We start from the raw sequence: 21817 nt of genomic DNA on the forward strand, positions 1-21817 counted from the left end.
ACCCTTACACCCTAGTTGACTCTCTGGGTCCCTGGGAGCCTTACAGCAACATGATTCTCAGCGCACCAACCACTGCCCCTGCTTCTTCCCCGGACCCCTGCCCACCTCCCCATCCCTACCCTTTCGGCAGCAAAGCCAGCCCAGTCCCCTCAAAGACTGACACACAGCAGCCAGGGGTTGTAAAAATGTGTATTAAATTTCACGTTTACGCCGTGAGTCGGCACCCTAAGAGTCCCGAGCAGGGCCCAGCACCCAGCAGCTCGGTCTGTTATCCATCAGGACAGCGGCGGCTGGCTGTTGCCTCTGGGCTGAGATTTTCTCCTCTTTGCTGCTGGGGGTCGTTTGGAACTGTTGGGGGACGTGGTAGGAGCCTTAGGTCCCTTGGGGGTGCCATTCTGTCTCTGAAAGGCAGCCTGCTTGAAAGGCTGATTGGCCTTGCGAGACCCCTGGGTCCTGCCAAGGGGCTGAGCATGGCGCTCAGGTTTCGGCGTGACCCGAGTCTTGGAGCGGGACAGCCCAGCAGGTGCTTCCGCGTCTGCGCCCCTGGAAGGCGCCTTCTGCCCCAAGGAAGCCACTGTGCCGGAGGACTGCAGTGCTGGTGGCTGCTGCTTCCGTTTCCCAGTCACCTTTGGCTGGCCGGTCACTTTAGCTCTCTCAGCTGGCCGAGGGCTGTCCTGGTGCTTGGAGGACGTTTGGACCTTTGTGACAGGAGGCACAGAGGACAGCTCAGAGTCTGTCCCTGTGGAGACGCCATTGTGCTTCTGCAAGGACACCTTCGAGGGATGTGACTGCTTCTTCGCCTGCTGCTTTGTCTTCACAGCCACCCTGGCCTTCTTGGCGGGCGGGCCGCTGCTCTGGGGCCTGGGGGCTGCCTGACCTTTCAGGCCAGACGCTGGGTTGGAAGGAGTGGATGCTGCAGAATCTCCTAGGGTTAAAATCAAACATTTTTTAGGGCCCTCGCTGGTGGCAGAACAGCTTGAAGCACCACATTATGAAGCTCTCAGAAGCCACTGCTGCATGAGTTCGATCCCTGCCCCAGAGGTGACCCACATGGCCCGGCAGACCTCTCCTGACCCGCCCGCTGCTCCCCTCAGCCGTGTACTCTGTTGATCTGCCTGTTCTACTCCCCACTCTGCCTCTGATGAATCCTCTCACCATCCACACCTCTGGCCTGTACCCAGTTCTGTAAGCATAAATAAATCTTTAAAAATACAAAGTTTTTAAAAAGGGCCTCAATCTCAGTGGAGAAGGTAAACAGAGATAGTAAACACAGAACCTGCTTGGAAACTGACCAGTGTTCCAGGCACCAAGCACAGCGCCTCACCTCAGAGGCGACCACCTATGTTCTTACACTCTTACTCAAGTTGTATTTGAGCCTTCTACTCAAGAGAAGGGATCTCCACCCATCCCTGGGTCAAAAGGTTTTCAGAGGAAGCTGCGCCCTCTTGAGGGCACCTAGGAGGAGGTGAGTTCTAAATAAACCTGGAGCACCAGGTTTTTCTTTAACCAGAACAATTTTTTTATATGAAGTCTGATGAAACACAGACAAATAAGGCACAAACAGCAACTAGAAACAAGCCACTAAGATATAATGACATTTAGCATGTACTTTCAAAGTTAAGACAATTTTGGCTCTTTTCCAAGTTTTCATTAACAGCCAAATGTGCAATTTTAAGGGGCGTTAAGGAGGAAAAAAGCAACTCAGTAAGTCACACAGCTATATTCAGAGAAGCTTGCCTCGCCCTCTTCAGCTATCCCAGCATGAACAGCTCTTAGACCTGTATCAAAAAAAACCCAGCCCTCCCCCTGGAGATCAGACCAGATCCTCCAGATGGCACAGAAGATGGTCTGCAATGAGTGGGATGGGCTGAGAGCACTGCTGAGTTCTGAGGTGCCCCGTGCCAAGCCAGTGCTGAGAACACGGCCCCGCAGAAGGCTCTCAGCAGGAAGGCGGCCCTGGGCCACGCAGGATGAGAAACCACAACCCAGACGGGGAGCCGCTCAGAGCTGGCAACTGCAGCCGCTCGGCACAATTCCGGAGAAGGTCCCGACCGTGAGCCCATCCTGGAAGGTCTCAGGCTGCGAGGAGGGGCTCTCGCACAGGTGCGCAGCCTGAAGCGAGGGAGGCCACACCTTCCCGGCCCTGCAGCCACGGGGGCGGCTCGGGAGGCAGAGCCAGGGCGGCGCTGCGGGCAGAGAGAGCAGGTCCCTCACCTGTTTGGGCCTGGGGGATAGAATTAGAGAATTTCTTGAACTTGGCAATGAAGAAACCATCCATGTTGTGGGTGTGAGGGTAGAAGCGGCGGGTGGAACGCAGTGTGGGGTGGAAGCGCCTCTCTCGAAAGCGAGTAAACCCCTCCTGGCCGAAGTCTAGCCCTGTGGACACCAGACGCACGTTCCTCTTTTTCAGGGCGTAGTCTACCACCCACTCATTCTCTTCTACCTGGACACAGGAGACAGTGACAGGAGGAAAAGTGCAGGTGGGCCCGGGGACAGCCTCCCAGCCACGCCCCGCGGCCCGCGCGCGGCCTCACCATGACTGAGCAGGTGCAGTAGACGAGGTACCCTCCCGTCTTGGAGGCCGCGTTGACGGAGTCAATAGCGCTCAGCAGCAGCTCCTTCTGAAGGTGGGCACAGCGCAGGACGTCCTTCTCATCCTGGCCAAGGGGGGAGCCACGGGTTGGGGTTCAAAGGGCAGCCTGAGGAGGGCTCCCTGGTGGCGCTATCAAGCTGTCGCCAGCCACCTCAACACAAGTGCCACCCCTAAAAGGGTGGCCTGAGGAGAGGTGACCTACTGACCGCTCAGTGCTCCCCACCTCCCCTCCTGGCTCAGCTCACCCCTCACCAGCTTACCTTGTTGGTCTTCACAGCTGGGTCCTTGGAGATGACCCCAGTGCCACTGCAGGGCGCGTCCAGCAGGACTCGGTCAAAGCCCCCCACCACCTAGAAGAGGAGGGCAACCAGATGAACCATCTGGACGCACCGTTGATTTCCTACGTCCATACTCTCCACTCTGATGTCAGGAAGGGGAGAGGTGAACTGGGAGGCGCCTCAGGAAAGCTGCAGCAGGGAGACCCACCTTGGGGAACTGACGCCCATCATAGTGGCTGATGATGGTGTTGGTGACGCCCAAACGGTGCAGGTTGCCCACGACGCTCTTGAGGCGCTCGGCATTGGCATCGTTGGCAAGGATCACACCCGTGTTCTTCATCAGCTGGGCTGGGGTGCGGGCACAGCGCTCACCAGGCAGCTCCTCGGCCTCCACGCCAGCCAGCCCCCTCCAGCCCAGGATCCACAAGTGAAGCCTCATCACTTCACGGCCAACTTTGCTGCCAGGACGCATGCGCCCCGTGGCCTACAGGACAGCCGGTCCCGTCTGCAATGCCCCTGGTGCTGAGCAAGCCTCCGGATGTGTTCAGTCTTCCTGAACATCTCTCTGACCCTGCATTTTTTTACGTGACCCCACTTTTTTTAACTGTTAATTTAGGAAAATGGTTAGGATGACTTAGCACGCGGCCACACTTCAAGGGACGATCTCACCTCAAGCCACGCCTAGTGTAATGGCCAACCAAGTGCAACTACAAGCCCCCGCCACGATGACGGAAGCAGAGCAGGATGCCCACGGCCATCGGAGCGTAAGGGGCACCCACGGGGCCAGAACCCAGGCCGACTCCAGAGCCCAAGCCCCTTTCCCCTCAGCTCTGCCAGCTGCCGAGCACGAGTCTTCAGCCCCGTCTGCCCTCAGAGCACAGCACCAGCCGCGCCTGACCTGCCCTCCTCTTACCTATGTAGCTGGTCTTGCCTCCAGGGGCACAGCACATGTCCAGGATGCGCTCATGTTCCTGGGGTGCCAAGGCCATGACAGGCAGCATGCTAGAGGCGCCCTGCAGCATGTAGTGTCCAGCCAGGTACTCGGGAGTAGCACCTGTGGAGGAGCACCTGCCTGTGACACGCTGGGACGGGGGCGGGGACGGAAGGGCGAGTGGGCAGGGAACACTCACCAATGGGCACCGAAGAATCATATACCACCAGTCCAGTCTTTGACCACTTTCCCAAGGGATCCAGGTTAACCCCACGATTGATCAGCGCCTGAAGATGAGAAGGATCAAGACTTCAGAACCTCAGAGGTCACAACGCCCCAAGCTCAAGCAGAGAGATGGAAACCTGGTCCCACCAGGAGGGCCGGCTGCACACCAACTCTTCCCGCTCTGCTAACAGGAACGTCACGGACTTGCTGGACAGACGCCTCCAGCCCTCCTCCCCTGGGACCCCATTCCTTCGCTTCACGCTCTAACTCCATGCCGATGGAAGAGACCGCTAGATCCCTTTCTTTTACTTCTTTACACGTATACTCTGATTTTCTAAGGGAGTCAGTCTCCTTACTGCTCTGAAATTTAATGTTATTGGTTATAGCTCTTAAAATAGGCAATTGTCAGCTAATCTCCCTACCAGGAGGTACACAACTTACAGGACCGTTGACTTTTGAATAGGGGTCTTTTATGTTTTGTTTATTTTTTTAAAGATTTATTTATTTATGCATACAGAACTAGGGTACAGGCCAGAGGTGTGGCCTGTACCCTAGTGAGAAGATTCACCAGAGACAGAGCAGGGAGCAGAACAGGCAGGTGTATGGAGGAAACACACTGCTGAGGGAGCAGCGGGCGGGTCAGGAGAGGTCTGCCGCACCATGTGGGTCAGCTCCCTGGCCGGGGAGCAGAACTCGTGCTGCAGTGGCTGCAAGCAGCTTCATAGTACTGTGCTTAAACCTGTCACACCACCATGGAGGACCAGAATAGGGCCCTGAATCTCAGAAACCGTCTTATACCCACAGTTCAAATTCGTGAGCTTGATTGAAGGGGGCTCCCTGGTGGCACAAGAGTTAATAAGTCTCAGCTCTATCAAGCACCATCCCCTGCAGCAGGAGTCTGATCCCTGGCCAGGCCAGGGGGCTGACCCACATGCCACAGCAGACCTCTCCTATTGCTTCCCTCACTAGTGCGTTTCAGTACATCCCTCTGTTCTGCTCCCCATCCTGTTTCTGGTGAATCCTCTCACTCCCCACACCTCTGGTCTAGACCCCTGATGTTGCATGCATAAATAAAATAAAAATAAATTGTTTAAAAAAAAAAAAGCAAGAGCTTGAGAGAATGTGTTTGTGTGCCGTGACTTCTAGGAGCAGGACTCAGTTCCACAGGCTTCTCAAGAATCTAAAAAGCTGACAACTGCTCTCATTTATGCCTGAGGAAGCATTTTGTCCTGAAGCACACGTCTCAGGCCTGTCACAGGAGAAGCGTCCTATACCACACAAACCCCAGGCTGGTCGCAGGCCCCACATGCCACCAGCCCTGTCTGGGTTTGCTTCCTAGGGTAATGCCTGTACCAGGAAATGCCTGGATGTCGAGACCCCACTCAAAAGAGTCTCAAGGTTAGTGGAAGTCCAAACCTTCCTGACATAAGCCAACCTTAAAGCCCACCCCATCACCTGAGCAAGGTCTCGACGCCGGGTCTTCAAGGTATTGGTCCTGAGAGTAATGGGTCGAGGCACCTCATTAGCTTCTAGGAACTCCACCAGCTGGGAAAGTAAGACGGCAGGGAGCACGTCAGGTTGGCCAAGGAGCCCAACCAGAAAAGGAGTAGGGGGCTGGCCACCTTCCTTACACAGGATAAAAAAAGATGTGATAAAAGAAAAGCAGAAGTGTCAGACTGGTAACTGTACCTCAGACAAAGGGAAGAGGTCCATAAGCTTGCCAAGCAGGAAATCTCCATAGGAATAATAAGTAGCCAGATCCTTCTGAAGTCGCTTCAGATACTCAGCACGAGACCGACCTTCCTCGCGCTGAGCCCCAAAATCACGCAGCACTCCCACTATGTCCTGGATGCGCTTGTGCACTCGCTGCAAGTCTAGACCCTGGGCATGTGGCGCCATTAAGGAACTGGCTCATGGGGGCTCAGGTCCTAGAAAGCCCCTCCTCCCCACAGCACCTTCCCTGGGTGCCCTCACTGTGCCCTGGAAGGATATCACACTCCACCTCCCCAGCAGGGGGCAGCACAAAAGACTCCTCCTCCACATTGAGCTGCAGACCCCCATCGTCCTCCTCATCCTTTTGAGCGCCTGGCTTTGGAGTCTCATCCTCCTCTTCATCCTCCTCTTCAGTCTCCTCCTCACTCCACTGGACCCTAAAAGCAGATGCAGCAACAGTGATTCACAGGTCAAAGCAGATACCTTCTCCTTCCTCACAGCTTCCTCCTAACTGCCGCTCCTAGGAGTTTCCCAAACTCACCCCGCAGCGGCTTCCTGGGCCTTCTGCTTCCGAGCAGCCTTTTCGATGGGCAGCAGCTGAAAGACAGAGAGTAGGAATGCAAGCCTGCCCACGCACCATCCCACCCACTACTTTCTATTCCTGCCTTTTCCCCTAATTAAAACCTAGCACTTGCACTAAAGAAGTGAGAAAGACGGCCCAATGCTCATCACTGTTGAAAGGGAGTGGCAGGTTGAAAGGTCTCATTTTTAAGTTTTTCCTTTTAAGTGTATTTCTCTTTTTCACTGGAAATGTTACAATGTGACTACACACCCATTTATATCAAGAGATAACAGTGTCCCTGGGGCCTCCCCGGCCAGGGAGCCAGTTCACAATATGGCGCGACAGACCGCTCCTGACCCGCCCGCTGCTCCCCTCAGCAATGTATTTCAGTCAATCTCCCTGTTCTGCTTCCCACTCTGTTTCTGGTCACCCCTCACTCCTCTAGGCGACACCCCAATTCTTCTATACAGATATATAAATCTTAAAAGTCTTTCGGCATCCATTATGTCATCTTTTCATCTACTCTAATTTTTTAATTAAAATCATGTGCATTTTCAAGCCTGTTTTCTAACCTTTTTCATTCATAGCTAGATCACAAACATTTTCAGATATTATAGCCATTTTCAGATATTCATTATATGAATGACCCACAATTTTCTTAAACATATTCAGTACTTTGGAAGTTCCTACACTTTGGGCAATACAGTTACTAATGAGAACCTCATTAGTAACTATGGAGAAAAGGGGGGGGTGTTGGACAAGGGTGCACGTGTGAACTTACTCTATGCCGTTCCACAAGGCTTGAGTTTTTCTAGTAACATACTCACATACTAGTTGTCCAATGCATAAACAATTTCTTACACCTCAGTAAAGAGCTTCATTCACATTCTGGATTATCTTCCCAAACAGAACTACCAGGTCAAGAGAAAGACATGAAGCACAAGCAGCACGGTGGGCAATGTCTGGAGGCCAGTGGTTCGAGACCCCAGAGGCCCTGGGGTGGTGCCAGGGCAGAGGGCTCCCCTGCCAGGGGAGCTCCCCAGTCGAGGAGGCAACATGCTCCCACCGCAGGGTGCAGAGGCCTCAGCCTTGCCGAGTGCTGGCTCTCGCCCTCTGCATGCGTCCTGTCCTTCATGGATACCGAAGTGGTCAGCAGGAGCCTCAAGTCCTTGCTCAAACAGCTTTCCGGAGTAGTACAGACCATGTAGTGCTTTGTACCCCCAGTTTTCGTTAAGACTGACCAGGAAGAGCACCAGGCCGCAAGGACGTCCCATGCTAGGCAGTGCGTGCTTCCCTAGGGCCTTATGCTTTGAGAAGCTGCCACTTTATTAGTGACGGGGTGGAGGGTAGGGGCCTGGGGTCTGGCTATTTACCTATACTGGTCTTCAGGCACACTGTCCACTTGTGCGTAAATACTGTTTACTATACACAGTAAAACTGAGCTAACATTGTACTTTTTTAAAAACCAAAAAGCTTTTTATTGCTCACCTGTGCTCATCAGTGGGGCATATAAGCCCCATTCACCACAACCTACCAGCACTGGACATTTGTCCATCTTAAAATCTGTATGTACCTACAGCGCTACTGCGCTTGAACTTGAGCGAGGCCACAACAAGAAACTGGCAGGTAACTGACCACCGAACACCAAAATTCCTTTTCTCCACTCAAGCCTATCTTTATCACAGAGGGGTTGGCACCGAGGGAACTCAGAGTCAGAAAGGCAAGGATCCCGCCCTGAACGTTGAGGAGAGACAAATCTCACCTCTTCCCCTTCATCCTCATCTTGGTCCTCTGCGTTGGGATCAGCTCCATAATCATCTATCATGTCAGCATCACTGTCCTCAGAGTCCCAGAGCTCCCCCTGGTTCAGCAGACCATCCTCTTCGGAGTCCTCCTGCTCTTCCTCCTCACTGCTGTGGGCTGGGGCCGGGCGCTTCTTGCCTCGAGCAGCATGAAGTAAAGCTGGGGCAGCCTTCTTCCCAGGGGTCTGGGCAGCTCCTGCAGAGACCACACCCTCAGAGCCTGTACTTCCCCCACCAAGTGTGTTTTGGTGGTTCCTTTCATTCCAGAAATGTTCAGCAAGACCTTCCCTATCTGGAATCCGGGACTCCCCACCAGCACCCAGATCCTATTTCCACTGACCTGTTGGTAGCTTTCCAAGCCATGGTTTGGCCCCAGAAGACTTATTCATCTCAGGGCCTTCAGCAGAAACCAACCTCCTCTTGGCTGCCCTGAAAAAGTATCAGAAGTGAAGAAATGGAACACAGCTCTAGGTTCTGCCACTCCCCACCTCAGCTCCAAGACGTGCAAACCCCCGCATAAGCCCTGCCATCAACAAGACCACATGCAGCTAAAGGGGAGCAGCACCAGTTTAATCTAGGAAAGTCTGAATGTCTACACTGACCTCTTTCGAGCACGGCTGGACAGTCTCTTGGCACTTCCATCACCAGCTGTAAAAAAAAGGAAAAGGGGGACGGGGAGGGGCAAGGCAGCAGGTTACAGGGGGGAATGGAAAACAGAAAAAGGAGAGGAAATAAAAGCAGGAAGAGACCTAGCACTCTAGTTAAAGGGAACAGGCAGCGCTACTGTACTGTACCAGCGGCCAGACAGGAGCGATAAAGGCGATGGTCTCTGCTTGGCTGTCGATCAACCAATCCAATCTGGCCCTCTCCCAAACTTCTGACTTTAATATACAGCACCATCACCATCCTGGTAAAGTTTACCCTTTTCCCTGCTCGTTCCTCTTCTCTCAACTTAATCTGTTCCCATCTCTGTAACAACTGTGCAGCTATTTAGAAGTGTGGCCATCACCAGGCACTCAGAGGACTGGGCAAAAACGTGTCCAAAGGGTTAGATACAGCCCCTCAGCCCTGTTAATAGTCCAAACTGCATCTTTTAACCAGTGTCCAACACGAAGTCCCTGTCCATCATTTTCTCCCACCCAGCCCTCCACGAACTATTATCCTGTGAGAACTAGACCTGTGCTTTCCTGCAGAAGCAGTTCGAGTGACTGCCCCCTTTCCAACTTCCACTTGCTAGATGTTAACCATTTTCTGCCTAACTTGGGGGGATTTCCTGGTGGTGCCGGGGTTAAAGACAGCGCTATCAAGCTGCTGTCAGCCTCTGCAGCATGAGTTCAATCCCCCGCTTGGGAGGTGACCCACATGGCACAGACCTCTCCAGTCTTGCCCACTGCTCCCCTTAGCAGTGTATTTCAGTACAGCTGCCTGTTCTGCTCCACACAGTGTCTCTGGTGAGTCTTTTCACGGCCCCCACCTCTGGCCTGTAACCCAGTTCTTATATGCATAAATCAACCTTAAAAAAAAAGACCTAACTTGGTTAGATCCCCCTCCCCTAAACTCCTTCAATGTTCAACCACAGTTCTTGCAAAGGTCTCTGTGCAACTTCCACATGTTCCTCCAATGTTTTGAACACTGTTGGCAGCGTCTCAGTCATAGCTATTTCCTAAATAACTTCACACAAATAAAATTTAACAGAAAGTGAACACAGAAACTGAAAACCTTGGGGCTTATGATACAGAAGAAAGAATGGCACAAAACTGGAGGGGGAGGGTACCGACGCTCACCGGCAGGCAAGAACCTGGCGAGTTCAGTCTCAGCACCCTTCTGTTTCCGTGCCTTTCGGCCAGGTCCGCGCTTCTCCTTTTTGGTGGGGTCCAACTTGCGCCCCATGGCACTGGGGAAAAGAAAAACGGGGAAAAGTAGAGTCGCGTGTGCTTAAGGGGGGAAAGAAAAACGGGGAAAAGTAGAGTCGCGTGTGCTTAAGGCTCGCCGCACGGGGGGATAAGGGGATCGCCCAGACCAGAACCTCGATTCAGCATTTCCACAGCCGCCCCCACCCCCGAGGCGCGACCAAAGCTCCAAGACACGCAGTGACGGGACCCTGAGACTCACGCCATTTCGACCGCGTCCCCCTCCCCACCGCCCATCTAGGTGAGGACACGCACCCTCGCTTCCCCCGCTTCCTCCAGACCCACCCGACGGCGCGGCTCACCAGAAAGCGGCTGCGGCCCCGAGACACCCCCTTGGCAAGCGGCTCCGCGCTCCACGTGCACTCCCAGGTCGGGTTCCGACGTCACGCTCTACCGAGGCTTTTGGCGCAGGCGCACAGTGCGCTCGCGGCGAGGCCCGCCCCTTCCGGCCGCTCTCCGCCGGCTGCTGGCCCCGGAACGTGTGCTCGCACTGGGAACGCGCGCGGGGCCGGCGGCGGCGCGCCGGCGGTAATTCGGGGGCGGACCGCTTCAGTCACACCCGCGGGGCGGAGTAGGCGGAGGGGCGGCGCCACCCTCAGCCTCCCCGCCCGTCCCGGAAGGCGTTGGCTGGCTGCCTCCTTTGGCTTTGGGTGGGAGAAACTAGTAGCTGAAAGCAGCCTCCTCCCTCAGAAGGGGGCACTAGGGTCGGGGTGGGGGACCCACTGCTCCATTGTCTCGGACCGGAAGGCCCGGTCACTTACTGCGCCCAGCCCTTTCTCTAGGAAACCCTTGCCCCTGACCTGACCTCTGCCCGGGCCATCCGGGAAGGTCCCATCCCGGCTGGGCTCACACCTGGAGGTCGGGGTAACACAGCCTGCGCCCTAACTTCTCAATTATGGTAGTGCTTGCTGTTACAAAGTTCCAAGCACTCCACTGGTTTTACCCTCACGACTCTGCGGGAGTGTTTTATTCCTGAGGAATACACAGCCCAGAAAGTCAGCTCCCTCAAGACCACAGAAACTAAAAGGGTAGAAGACGAGAGCCCAGGTAATTCTGGAAGAGTTCATGCTTGGTCCAGAGCACACTGGACACAGCCCAGACAGAACGTGAGGTAGCCCCTGGCTTTCAATTGCACATTTCCCAAGGCTCCTGTCATACACACTCATCCACCTGCACCTACACCCACACTGAACCAGAGCACTAAAATACAAGGAAACTTTTATTTTCAATTTTCATCAAGAAATTTGCTGTGGTTTTTATGCTTTTGGTTCTTTTCCTTTTTTTTTTTTTTTTTTCCACTTTATTTCATTCTAGCCGCTCAAGTGGCTGGAGCCGCTGGGTTCCTGGTATTAAAAAGATGCCAACAGAGGTAGCTGTGTCTCGCCCAGGGGCCCGGCCCACTCTGAACACCCCCCAAAAAAAGGAGAAAAGAAAACACAAAATAAACCAACAAAATAAAACCAAAAGGAGGAAGAAATTCAGATCATTTTCTTCAAGCCTGGCAGGAACCCACAACAGTTTGTGTGTAACAGACGTTACAGTGGGGGAGAAGCCAGGGCCCCGAAGAAGGCCAGCCTGCCAGCTCCCTGCAGATGGCGCCGGCGCTACTGCTGCATGTCTCTCCAGCAGGAAGGGCACCACTGCCCCTCATTCCCTCCCCTCCCCCAGTGCACAGGGGGCTGTTCCTTGACCACACGGAAGTTGGGGCAGAAGGAAGGAGAGGGTCTCTCAGGCCCCAGGGGAGAGGGGGAAGCTGGACAAGGGAAAGTGAAGGTCACTGCTCAGCGGTGGAGGTGCTATCGTCCATCTGGATCTTCACTGCTGCTGGGCCACCTACCGGAAGGAAAGCCAAAGGAGTCAGAACCACAAGAATCTGCCCCATCCCTGGGGAACTCACTGCTAAGACAGCCCCAATGCCCAGTATGGAAAATAACAAAGAGCAAAGTTACAAGTCCCAGAGCGGCTCTGCTAGAACACCAAAGTGGGTGGTCCCACCTGCTGTGGAGGAGGCTCGGGTGCTCGGTTTGCCAGGCGGCTGAGAATGTTACGTTCGGACATTTGTAGCCTCACAGCTACTGGGGGAATTCGAGCAATAGTAGCAGGGAGTCGAGTCACATCAGCTTTCATGTCACTCAGCAGTTCTTCCAGCTGTTTCAGAACTGCACAGGGCAAACAGAGGCGGTAAGCTGTGGTAGCCAAGGCCAGACCCCTCCGACACAATGGGCCAGCCTCCCATCACTTCTGAGACTAGTGGCGTGCTGAATGTTGAGTACTGTCTCTTGTCACTGAGTACCTGCTCTGGCCTCCACCACACTCAAGTCCCTATTCCTCATACCCCGGTTCTGGCTGTCCCCGTGTCTACACTTCTTACAAGTCCCCTTTTACGGGGGACTGCCCCCTGCTCCCTACTGTCTCCGCTGTCGCTCTTCTTGAGCGGCTTAGTCCCACTGCTGCCCTTCGCTCCACCTTGCAGATCTATCTACCTCTTTCTTTATAACCTCCTTTTCCTCATTTCACCCTCCACGCCACCTCAATGTTTAAACTTTAATTAGAAACACAATGTTGAAAGGGGTCTAGAATTTGAAGGGATCTTAAATCACCTGAAGTAACCTCTGAAGTATCCGAGCTGACACTACATTATTCTGCTTTGCTTTCCACCTCCAAGAACTTGAATATATTAGGAGTCAAAAGAGGCAAAGAACTGTCCTTGATTGCCTCTAAGACATCAGCATCCCAAGGAGGAAGGCAAACTCCCCGGCACGCCCTAAGCTCCCAAAGGAGCCCTGTAAGAGGCCTGGCAATAAGAAGTGGATGTGCTGCTGGGGGAAAGGAGGCTGAGTCAGCAGGAGGCAGGGGAGCCACTGGCTACCTTTGTGCAGGACCGCATTGGCTGGCTTGTTTCCTGCCATTGACTCCTTGGACAGGTGCTGATGACTCTCCGCCAGACACTCCACCTCAGCAAAGCGGGTGTTCAGGGCCATGGAAGGGTGTGAGGGGTCCTCGGACATGTTCAGATACGCTGCCCGGCGAAGCTGTTCCTCAATCACCAGGGCTTGCTCTAAGAGCTGGGCGAGATAAAGTAAGAAGCAGGAGTTAGACTGGCACTCTTGTTGCTTTGGGCCTCGGAACCTTACAGTGTTCTTTACAGCAGCCCACACTCAAGTAGATCAACAATCCATTGCATTTTTTAAGCCCCCACTTGAGAAGTCCAAATCTTTATAATTTAATCTTTATTGATACTTTTAAATAAAAACTCAATTTAGACTGAAGAATTAAAATCCCAAGTAATTCTATCTTCTAGAGACCATTAACACTGAGGGCTTTTTTTGTACCAATTGCTTATATAATTAAGATCATCTTATGTACATATCCACTATGTTTTCACTCAAAGTTACCTAAGAGCAACTTATTGTTAACTGCTCTTCCAAGCCCATGTTTACAGCTGCACGTAGTCCACCCTTAGGCTACCCCTGCTGTGGAAATTATTTTGGTTTCTTTTTCTCCTGATCAGACCCAGACCACCTTCTTCCCCAAAAGGCAACCCTCTAATATACTTACTGTGAGTTTTTGTGGGTATCTTTGACAGCTGAGTATTGTTTCACAAGCACGTTGAGTTACATGATGTTGTTCTTGGGTTTATTTTCCTCTTTCCCACTATGCATCTTTTTTATGATGATATTTTTTGATGCTTCTCACTGTTGCTTTATGCTGCATGATGAGACTCCTCTTTTTACCTATTCATTCCCCCCAACAACCCCTATGCTGCCTCCAGGTCCCACCACCAAAAATTCTACTGCATTCAACACTCTTGCACATGTCATCAGATTAGAGTTAAGTAAAAAGTTCCTTGAAACATATTCCAAGGGACAGAAATGTTGACTCAAGGATTATGAGACTTAACTTGCTGAAGTAGCCACTGTTTTTTAAATAGAATAAAGCCAGGCCCTCCCGAGTGGCGCAATGGCTTAAGTCGCAGCACTACAAAGCTGTCCGCAGCCACTGCCGCACGAGTACATTCCCTGGCCAGGGCGCTGACCCACATGGCGCAGCAGACCTCTCCTGACTGGCCTGACCCACCGGCTGCTCCCCTCAGCAGTGTTTCAGTAGATCCACCTGTTCTGCTACCCCCTACCCTGTCTCTGGTGGATCCTCTAACCCCCCCTGCACCTCTAGCCTGTACCCCAGTTCTTGTATAAATAAATAAATCTTTTTTAAAAATAGCGTAACGCCACCAGGGAGCAGAAAAAGGGAGAGTTTGAGCTAAATGGGCTGTTTTTTCCACAAGACATGGCTCCAGCAGGCTCCCTCTCTCTGCCACACACTGAGAGCATTCCCTAGAATCAGCCGGCTTACTGCCTTTTAAAGCATTCTCCCAGGAGACGGCGCCTCTCCTGTTTCAGCCAGCACCTCTACGCAAATGACCTGAGGCTCTTCAAACTGCCTCTCAAGCACAGACTGTTCTGATCCTACTTGTGTACAGCCGCTCGCTCTTTGATCCCACTTGTTTGTGGTGACAGGAGTCGTGGGAAGGTATTTACTTGTGAAAAATACCAAAGGACTTATTTAAAATCGAACCACTTTTTCTACACGTAACTCCCTCTCCTCACTTCCCTGATCTACCAATGATGATTTAGCTTTCTCAGTGACGCAGGCTCAAAGCCAGCTAGTTTTAGTGTCTTACTCCTTTGTATCTCAAATCCAGCAAGTCAGAAGTTGGCAAACTCTGGCCTGTGGGGCCAAATGTGCCTACTGTCTTGTATGGTCCAAGAACTAAGACGATTTTTAAGTGGTTGAAACAAAGGTCAAAATAAAAATATTTTGTGAGACTTCGAAAATGAGATGTAGTTCGGATTTTAGTGCTCATCAACAAAGTTCTATTGGAACCCATTTCATACTTACTGCCTGTGGCTGCTTCCATACCACAGAGCTGGGCATGTACAGCAGGACTGCACACCCCTGTCCCACAGGCACGGCGGGCACTGTCAGAGGGCTGCTGACCGCCATGGCCAGTCACAATCCTGTGGACCTTTTCCTGCTTTCTTTACATAACATTTTCATTTTCCACAACCAGCATCACAGCTCAGGCTCCCACTCCCTTAGGACTACAAGCACCTTCTACAATCTCATGAGTAAGAGCTCCATTTCCTTGCTCCTAGCAAAACTCGTCACAAAACTTCCGATGGCTGCCCATTAACCGCAGGCTGTAGTTAATCATCGGTCTCTTGCCTGGTGCCCAGACCCCACCTACTGACCCTCCAGCCCTTGTTTCTCTTTGCAACCTACCTCCCCCACCCCCCAACACAAGACTTTTCTACAGCCCAACTAGGGCATTTATTCAAACACCCTAAGCTTTGTTTCCCGTCTTTGCCCAACCTAATTCCTTTAGCTCAAACAAGATTCTGTGTCTACCCCGCAATTTCTAGTACACTCATGATATTAATTCCAATGACTTCTCCATGAAGTTATTTGTAAGCTCTCATTCTGCTCCCCAAACTCCCACTGAAGAACCTGTTAATGAAAGGAATTCACCAGTCTCCCCAATACACAGAATGGCATTCATTTGCTGACATTTGCCCCTCCTTTCAACAGAGCTTACCAAAAACAGGCAGCAAGCCTTGTCTGTCTTTATCTACCACTCGCTTCAGTGTACCTCGTGTGCATTTTTATTCCCCATTATATTTAAGACGCACATGCCTGGACTTCAAGGAATCCCATTTTGTTGGTCTGCACGCCAGATGCCCTCACGAGTCATTGCTGAATCCCTGCATGACACTCCCGCCAGGCCTGGGCTCAATCTGATTCTCAACCTCTGCACCTTCCCTCTGCACCCTCTCCACCCCTTATCCACACAAGTGAACACAAGTGTTCAGGCCCAGAAAAAAGTATACCAGCCCACTGCGAGCCCTACCACCTCCTCAGAGATCCAATTCAACCCCACCTCTGCATTTTTCCTGAACACTCCAACCTACAGTGTTCCCCCAATGCACCCACTGCCTCTTCTGTCACTTATTAGGCACATTATCATTTTCAGCCCCTGAACAGCTGATGAATTTCCAAGGCTGTATATCTTGATCTCTAATACTTAAGACACTTGGGAGGAAAGCCTTTGCGGAATACAGTGGTTAAGTCCACAGAACCTAAGAAACAGGATGGCTGAATGAACAGACTCCCTCTCTGCAGCCCGTTCCGTACTGCCGTCTGTTTGCTTCAGCACTGTGTTCCTCCTCATTCTGCTCACCTTGAACCTTCGGGCCAGAAACTTATTCTTGATCTCTAAGAAATTGCCACGGTTCATTTCACCCTTGAAAGGCTCATTGAGGATGGCATAGCGTGGGTCATTCTGGATGTCCTGCCACCGGGCATAGCCGTGGCTATTGAAAAAGCGCTCAGGAAAAACAAGACGAGGAAAGCAAAAAACCTCAGACTGTGGGCCCTGCAGAACCCTTCACCAGGAAGCTCAGCTCAGATGCAGGCAAAGGATACTTTATGATGCCAGCCAGCAGCCAGTAGTCATGCCGCCGATGCCAAATCTCATAGGTTTTCTTGGTGACTGTGGCTGCCCGCTCCTCATTCTGCCAAAGCGAGTGCAGCTCTGAGGAGGGATTTAGATTTAAGCAAAGTTAGGAGCAGAAGGCAAACACCTGTGCAAATCCCAACAGCTAGCAATCCTGCCCCCAGATCTCTCAGTAGCAGGCCTCTGGCATTCTAACATGGACCCAGTGGTACATGCAGTCAAGCTGGCATTCCCTCTCTGGCAGTAGTAAAGTCTCTGCACCTGGGTTTCTGACCAGAGCCCTAATTTCCCCTTCAGATCCTTTTCACCCCTCATTTTCATACCAGTAAAACCACCATCTGCAATGTTGAACATGAAACGCTGTTTAATATTTTTCTTCTGCTTCTCATCATTCATGTCCTTGGGGGTCTCTCCATTCTGAAGCATCACCTCTTTTTTCTCCTCTTCTTCTTTCTTCTCTTCTACAGGATATTCAGAAGAACACTGTCAGCTCCAGACAGAAGTCCAGATTGTGATTTCTCTAGAGCACTGCCCGCTACAAGATGTCCAGTAAACCTCACCCTTCACGAGTAGCTCACAAACCCAGATAAAGGTATCCCTGGCCACTGACAACCCAATGGGGAACAGACAGTGTCTTTTAGCTTGGGGTAAATCGGCTATAAGAGTGTGGATGGGGGGCCCTCCCTGGTGGCGCAGCGGGTTAAAGCACAGCATTGAGAATCTGAAGCCACTTCCGCATGAGTTCGATTCCCGCCTGCCTCCTGCCCCGGAGGAGACCACATGGCGAGCCAGACCTCTCCTGGCCCGCCGCTGCTCCCCTCAGCAGTGTACTTCGTAGATCTGCCTGTTCTGCTCCCCACTCTGTCTCTGGTGAAAACCTCTCACCGCCCCTGAGCCTCTGGCCTGTGCCCCAGTTCTGTATGCATAAATAAATAAATTAAATCTTTAAAAAAAAAAAAAAAAGAGTGTGGATGGGGTGAAAGTCTTTGCTTCTAGTCTGAAAGTCCTTCTAAACCACAATCGGCTTTCCCAAACACCAACCTTTGTCCTCCACTACGATGGGAGTGAGATCTATTGCTGATTTCTCCTCCACCTTCTCCACTTCAGCAACACCTGAGGGAACAAACAGCACTGAGTGTGTATTTAAGAAGCATATTCTCCTACCTCTCTATCCAGCCAGAACAATTCTGAACTTAAATCTCTATGATCAAAATCAGAGATGTCTAAAGGGAAAAATGCTGTCATTTAAAATCAAGAGACCTTACGAGTTAAAAATAAAATAAACTCCAGGGTGCAGGAGTCATCAGCGAGTCCTGCTTTCTCTGCAGCCTGGTCAGGAGTAAGGACCGTGGATCTGGTGGGCTTGAACATGCAGATACCTTTGGGCTCAGTCTCCATAGGTTCCTCTGTTCTCTCCTTCACCTCTGTCTTTTCCACTTTCTCCTCTCCCTCAGGAGGTTCAACAAGGACCTTCTCGTCTTCTGAGGCAGGGGCAGGTGTCTGAGTACACTTCAAACGAAAAAGAGACAGAAGCTGAAGCAGAAGCCAGCACCCCACAAGCAGAGTGGCTTTGTCCATTAGCCATTAATTAATGTCCCAAGTCGCTCTGATGTGTTACCTCGGGGGTGGCTTCAGGGGCTGCAGGTTTAACCTCCTTTTCTCCTTCTGCATTCTCTTCTTCTTTGAGGTTATTTTCCTCTATTTTTACCCCATCTTCTGCAGGCCAATGGAAAAAAATTAATTAGGGAGACGGTCCTAAATCAAAGAGAAGTCACGCCTTCTCAGCTTGCCCAACTTAAAAAATGTCCTCTCGTGCCTTTAAGAGCCAGCCATATTCTTAGGACAGCCCTCCTAAACTGAGAGGGAGACTGATGTGTGGCCTGCCAGACACCCCTGTTTCAACTGTGCACAGGGGAACAGAAAAAGCAAAGGCCAGGACAGGAAGAGAAGACAGGAAATGCTGTGTGCGCAGACGTACCAGCAGCTGGGGCAGGGGCAGGGGTGTTGGGCTGTGTGTCCCCTGGAGTGGAAGGTGTAGGGGTCTTTGGGGAAGGCGACCCTGGCTGGGACATCTTCTTGTTTTCCTCTACTTCAGCGAGTTCAGGCATACTCCAGCGCCCATTAACATGCTCAAATTCCTGAACCTAAAGCAAAAGGACAAGAAGTTGAAGATTCAGTTCTAGCTCTAGGCTGCTTTCCTGTCAGCCTCCAGTTTCCCCCAGAAACCTTGAATTTAGGTGAGACTCAAGGATTACCTTCTTGCGAATCAAGGACATGACGCCAATCCTTGTAAGGACATGCTGCCGAGACAAGCCTTCTCGGGGGACACCATCAGCAAAGGTCTCAGCCCCATCTGCTCCAGGCTCACATAAATGCCGCATAAAAAGAGACACATAAGCTCTGCAGGAAACAAGTAGAGAAATGAGTTATGACAATGCTCACAGCAACTTCCAGCATCAGAGCCTTCCCTACAGCCAGTGAGGCACTAGACCCAGACAGTGACTATGGTTCCGTTTTGAGGTAAGGCCCCTCATATAGTGCCACCTGCGGTGCGGTGTGGCCTCTAGACCCCACACACCACACCACACCGCAGGTTCTCTCCCAGGACAGCTAGGGGACACAAAGATCCCTATTACTAACAGCTCCACCTGCCAACTTCGGCAGAAGATACAGCCAACCTCCCGGCACAGCTCCGACTAGCACTGGAGAAGAACCAGAGACTGGGCTCCTTTGCTCTAGTTATATCAGTCATTCTAGCTTCCCACTTACTTGAACTCTTTCTCTGACTTGCCTCGCAGATCTCTCACCAGCCACTGGGTGGTAAAAGCATCCTGAGGTGGCATCCCGTATCGCATAATTGCATTAAGAAAGGCTTTGCGCTGTCGAGCGTTAAAGCCAAGTACCTAGGGAGAGAAGGAATCTAGGTGAGCTGGCGCGGGTCTCTCCCCACAGCTCCGACTACCCCTCCCCCGAACTGTGTGGCACTTACTTCAATATTCCCACCAACACGGGCCAACAGAGGAGGCAATGGCTTATCTTTATCATTCCGCAGGCCCTTGCGACTGGGCCTGCGGGGTGCTGCAAGAAGAAAAGGATGCATGAGCGACACGTGTAGGAAAATTAGAAAAATGAGTATTTTAAAAGCGAGCACAGACGGAGAAGCCTCACCTTCTGAGCGTTCATCAAAGTCTTCATCACCTTCCTCTGAGGCCACTGAATAATCGGACTGGTTGTCGGACTGGTCGTCCTGCCAATCTGGAGGGAGAGAGGGCAGATGAGCGGGGCCCACTGCTCTGGTAGAACGGCCCATGGGTGGGGGGCGGGGCCGGCCACACACACCTCGGTCCTCCTGTGAGCCATCATTGTAGTTGACCTGTTTACGGATTCTTTTTCCTTTGCCCAGATTTCGGGCCAAATCTTCTTGCTGCTGCTCATAATGGTGCCGCAGCAATTTCTCCCAGTAGTCAGGGTCCACACTTTCTTCCTGTTTTATGATTTCCCGTTCTACCTCCTCTTCCTCCTGGGACAGAGGGAGGGCCAGGACTCAGGGGTGCTGAAGTCAGCACCACCAGCTACCCCTGGTCCTCAGTTCCCATTCTGCCAGCTCCTTTGCATTGAGTGGACTCTGAAATAGTTGCTGTGCCTGCTTGGACCTAAGAACTTGGAAGAAATTTAATTGACAGGATGTGACTCTTCATAACTGTTTATAGATTAGCAGCCAGCGGAACTGAAGAAATTCGCGGTAGGAGCTGTTATCACAAGAGAAGGTTGAAGAGATTATGCTTTCTCATAACCTCTTACACTGACACAAACACAGGTAAAAAAAGGCAAAATATTAGGAGAGAGAGGTTAGAACCTTGTTAAGGCAGACCAGAGGAGCTTCTGAAGCACTACAAGAATTTCATGAGATAAAGTCAAGGGATCATCAGCTCTCTGTTCTTCATCTATGAGGGCCTCCCCTGAGGGGTTAAGGCTCAGCGCTCACCCCAGCCAGGGAGCTCTCCACAGGGCGCAGCAGACCTCTCCTATCTTGCCCGCTGCTCCCCTGAGCAGTGAATGTCAGAAATGCCACCTGCTCTGCTCCCCACCCTATCTCTGGTGGATCCGCTCATCCCCTGTATCTCTGGTCTACACCCAATTCTTTTATGCAAAAAAAAACCTTTACCAATTATGTACAAAAACATTTATGTAATTATTCAGATATATGTGTATGTATATCTCCCTCTGTCCATACAGAACTAAATATACAGATCTCCTCTTATATCCCAATGTTTAAGCTCCTCTGAAAGTCATTTTTTTTCCAGGTACTTCAGGATCATTAACTGATCACTAATTCCTTACATTACAGTTAAACTGCTGCTAGTGACATATAATAAACAACCTGAACATCCATCATGATGGAACTGATTAAATAAACTATGGGGGAGGAGCTGCACACAGTGAGTGGAAGCAGCTAAGATATATAAAGTCCCAACTATAAAAGAAGTCAGTCAGGGCTGCAATGTACAGCATGGTGACTGCAATTAATAACCACATTACATATTTAAAGACCATCCAGGGCCTCCCTGGTGGTGCAATGGGTTAAAGCGCAGCACTGTGAAGCTGTCCACAGTCACTGCAGCAGAAGCCAGGGAGCTGACCCACATGGCGTGGCAAAACTCTCCTGACCTGCCCACTGCTCCCCTCAGCAGTGTATTTCAATAGATCTGCCTATTCTGTGCCCCACTCTGACTCTGATCCTCTTGCCCCCACACACCTCTGGCCTACCCCCCAGTTCTTGTATGCACAAATAAATTGCATTAAAAAAATATCAAGGGCCTTTCTGGTGGCGCAAGAGTTTAAGTCTCAGCACAATGAAGTTATAGGCAGCTACTACAGCTGGAGTTCAATCCCCAGCGAAGGAGGGGATGGCACAGTAGACTGCTCCTTTCTGCTGTTTCACTCAGCAGTGTATTTCAGTAGATCTATCTGTTCTGCTTCCCACTGGCTCTGGGGAATCCTCTTAGCCCCTGCACCTCTGACCTATACCCCAACTCTTGTATACACAAATAAATAAAAAATAAATCTTTTTTTTTTTTTAAAGTTATCGGGGTTTCTCCCTGGTGGCACAACAGGTTAAAACAGCACTCTGACGCTCTCAGAAGCCACTGCACCAGGAGTTGAATCCCCGGCCAGGGAGGTGACCCACATGGCGTGGCAGACCTCTCCTGACCTGCCCACTGCTCCCCTCAGCAGTGTATTTCAGTACATCTGCCTGTTCTGTTCCCCACTCTGTCTCTGATGAATCCT

At 51.5% G+C, this 21817-nt stretch overlaps 2 protein-coding genes across 7 annotated transcripts in view; both read right to left on the reverse strand.

The window, feature by feature from the left end:
• Window positions 1-177: 177 nt before the first annotated feature.
• NOP2 (NOP2 nucleolar protein) lies at window positions 178-10401 on the reverse strand. The gene is made up of 16 exons (XM_004692561.2): window positions 10317-10401; window positions 9889-9998; window positions 8707-8752; window positions 8445-8533; window positions 8065-8300; window positions 6282-6337; window positions 6020-6177; window positions 5717-5916; window positions 5483-5572; window positions 4002-4089; window positions 3785-3925; window positions 3080-3219; window positions 2854-2943; window positions 2535-2657; window positions 2215-2443; window positions 178-925 (listed from the first exon to the last, which is right to left on the reverse strand). The coding sequence occupies exons 2-16, from the start codon at window positions 9992-9994 to the stop codon at window positions 276-278; spliced, it is 2442 nt and encodes an 813-aa protein (XP_004692618.1). The 5' UTR covers window positions 9995-9998; window positions 10317-10401; the 3' UTR covers window positions 178-275.
• An 889-nt stretch (window positions 10402-11290) lies between these two features.
• The window catches only part of CHD4 (chromodomain helicase DNA binding protein 4), a 28389-nt gene continuing 17862 nt past the window's right edge, over window positions 11291-21817 (reverse strand). For 3 of the 6 annotated variants that reach the window (XM_012732420.1, XM_012732421.1, XM_012732418.1), the window contains exons 25-39: window positions 19868-20048; window positions 19697-19783; window positions 19518-19606; window positions 19298-19431; window positions 18784-18928; window positions 18507-18672; window positions 18147-18244; window positions 17908-18037; window positions 17570-17641; window positions 16852-16989; window positions 16498-16606; window positions 16253-16385; window positions 12881-13079; window positions 12010-12173; window positions 11292-11847 (exon numbers count right to left, since the gene is read on the reverse strand). In XM_012732420.1, coding sequence (XP_012587874.1) covers window positions 11830-11847; window positions 12010-12173; window positions 12881-13079; window positions 16253-16385; window positions 16498-16606; window positions 16852-16989; window positions 17570-17641; window positions 17908-18037; window positions 18147-18244; window positions 18507-18672; window positions 18784-18928; window positions 19298-19431; window positions 19518-19606; window positions 19697-19783; window positions 19868-20048 — 1863 coding nt within the window. In that variant the 3' untranslated portion in view covers window positions 11292-11829. Of the gene's footprint in view, window positions 11848-12009; window positions 12174-12880; window positions 13080-16252; window positions 16386-16497; window positions 16607-16851; window positions 16990-17569; window positions 17642-17907; window positions 18038-18146; window positions 18245-18506; window positions 18673-18783; window positions 18929-19297; window positions 19432-19517; window positions 19607-19696; window positions 19784-19867; window positions 20049-21817 lie in introns of all 6 variants that reach the window. The other 3 variants (XM_004692881.2, XM_004692880.2, XM_012732419.1) reach the window with 3 other exon arrangements.

This window comes from Condylura cristata, unplaced genomic scaffold (assembly GCF_000260355.1).
Source record: "Condylura cristata isolate star-nosed mole 26May11 unplaced genomic scaffold, ConCri1.0 scaffold00034, whole genome shotgun sequence".
Classification (NCBI taxonomy): domain Eukaryota; kingdom Metazoa; phylum Chordata; class Mammalia; order Eulipotyphla; family Talpidae; genus Condylura; species Condylura cristata.

Coding starts and splice junctions, on each gene's coding strand:
- NOP2 (XM_004692561.2), bottom strand. CDS start 9,994: ATGGGGCGCAAGTTGGACCCCACCAAAAAGGAGAAGCGCGGACCTGGC. Junction 8,301..8,444: donor GCTTGGAAAGCTACCAACAG/GTCAGTGGAAAT, acceptor TGGTCTCTGCAG/GAGCTGCCCAGACCCCTGGG. Junction 926..2,214: donor TATCCCCCAGGCCCAAACAG/GTGAGGGACCTG, acceptor TTTTAACCCTAG/GAGATTCTGCAGCATCCACT.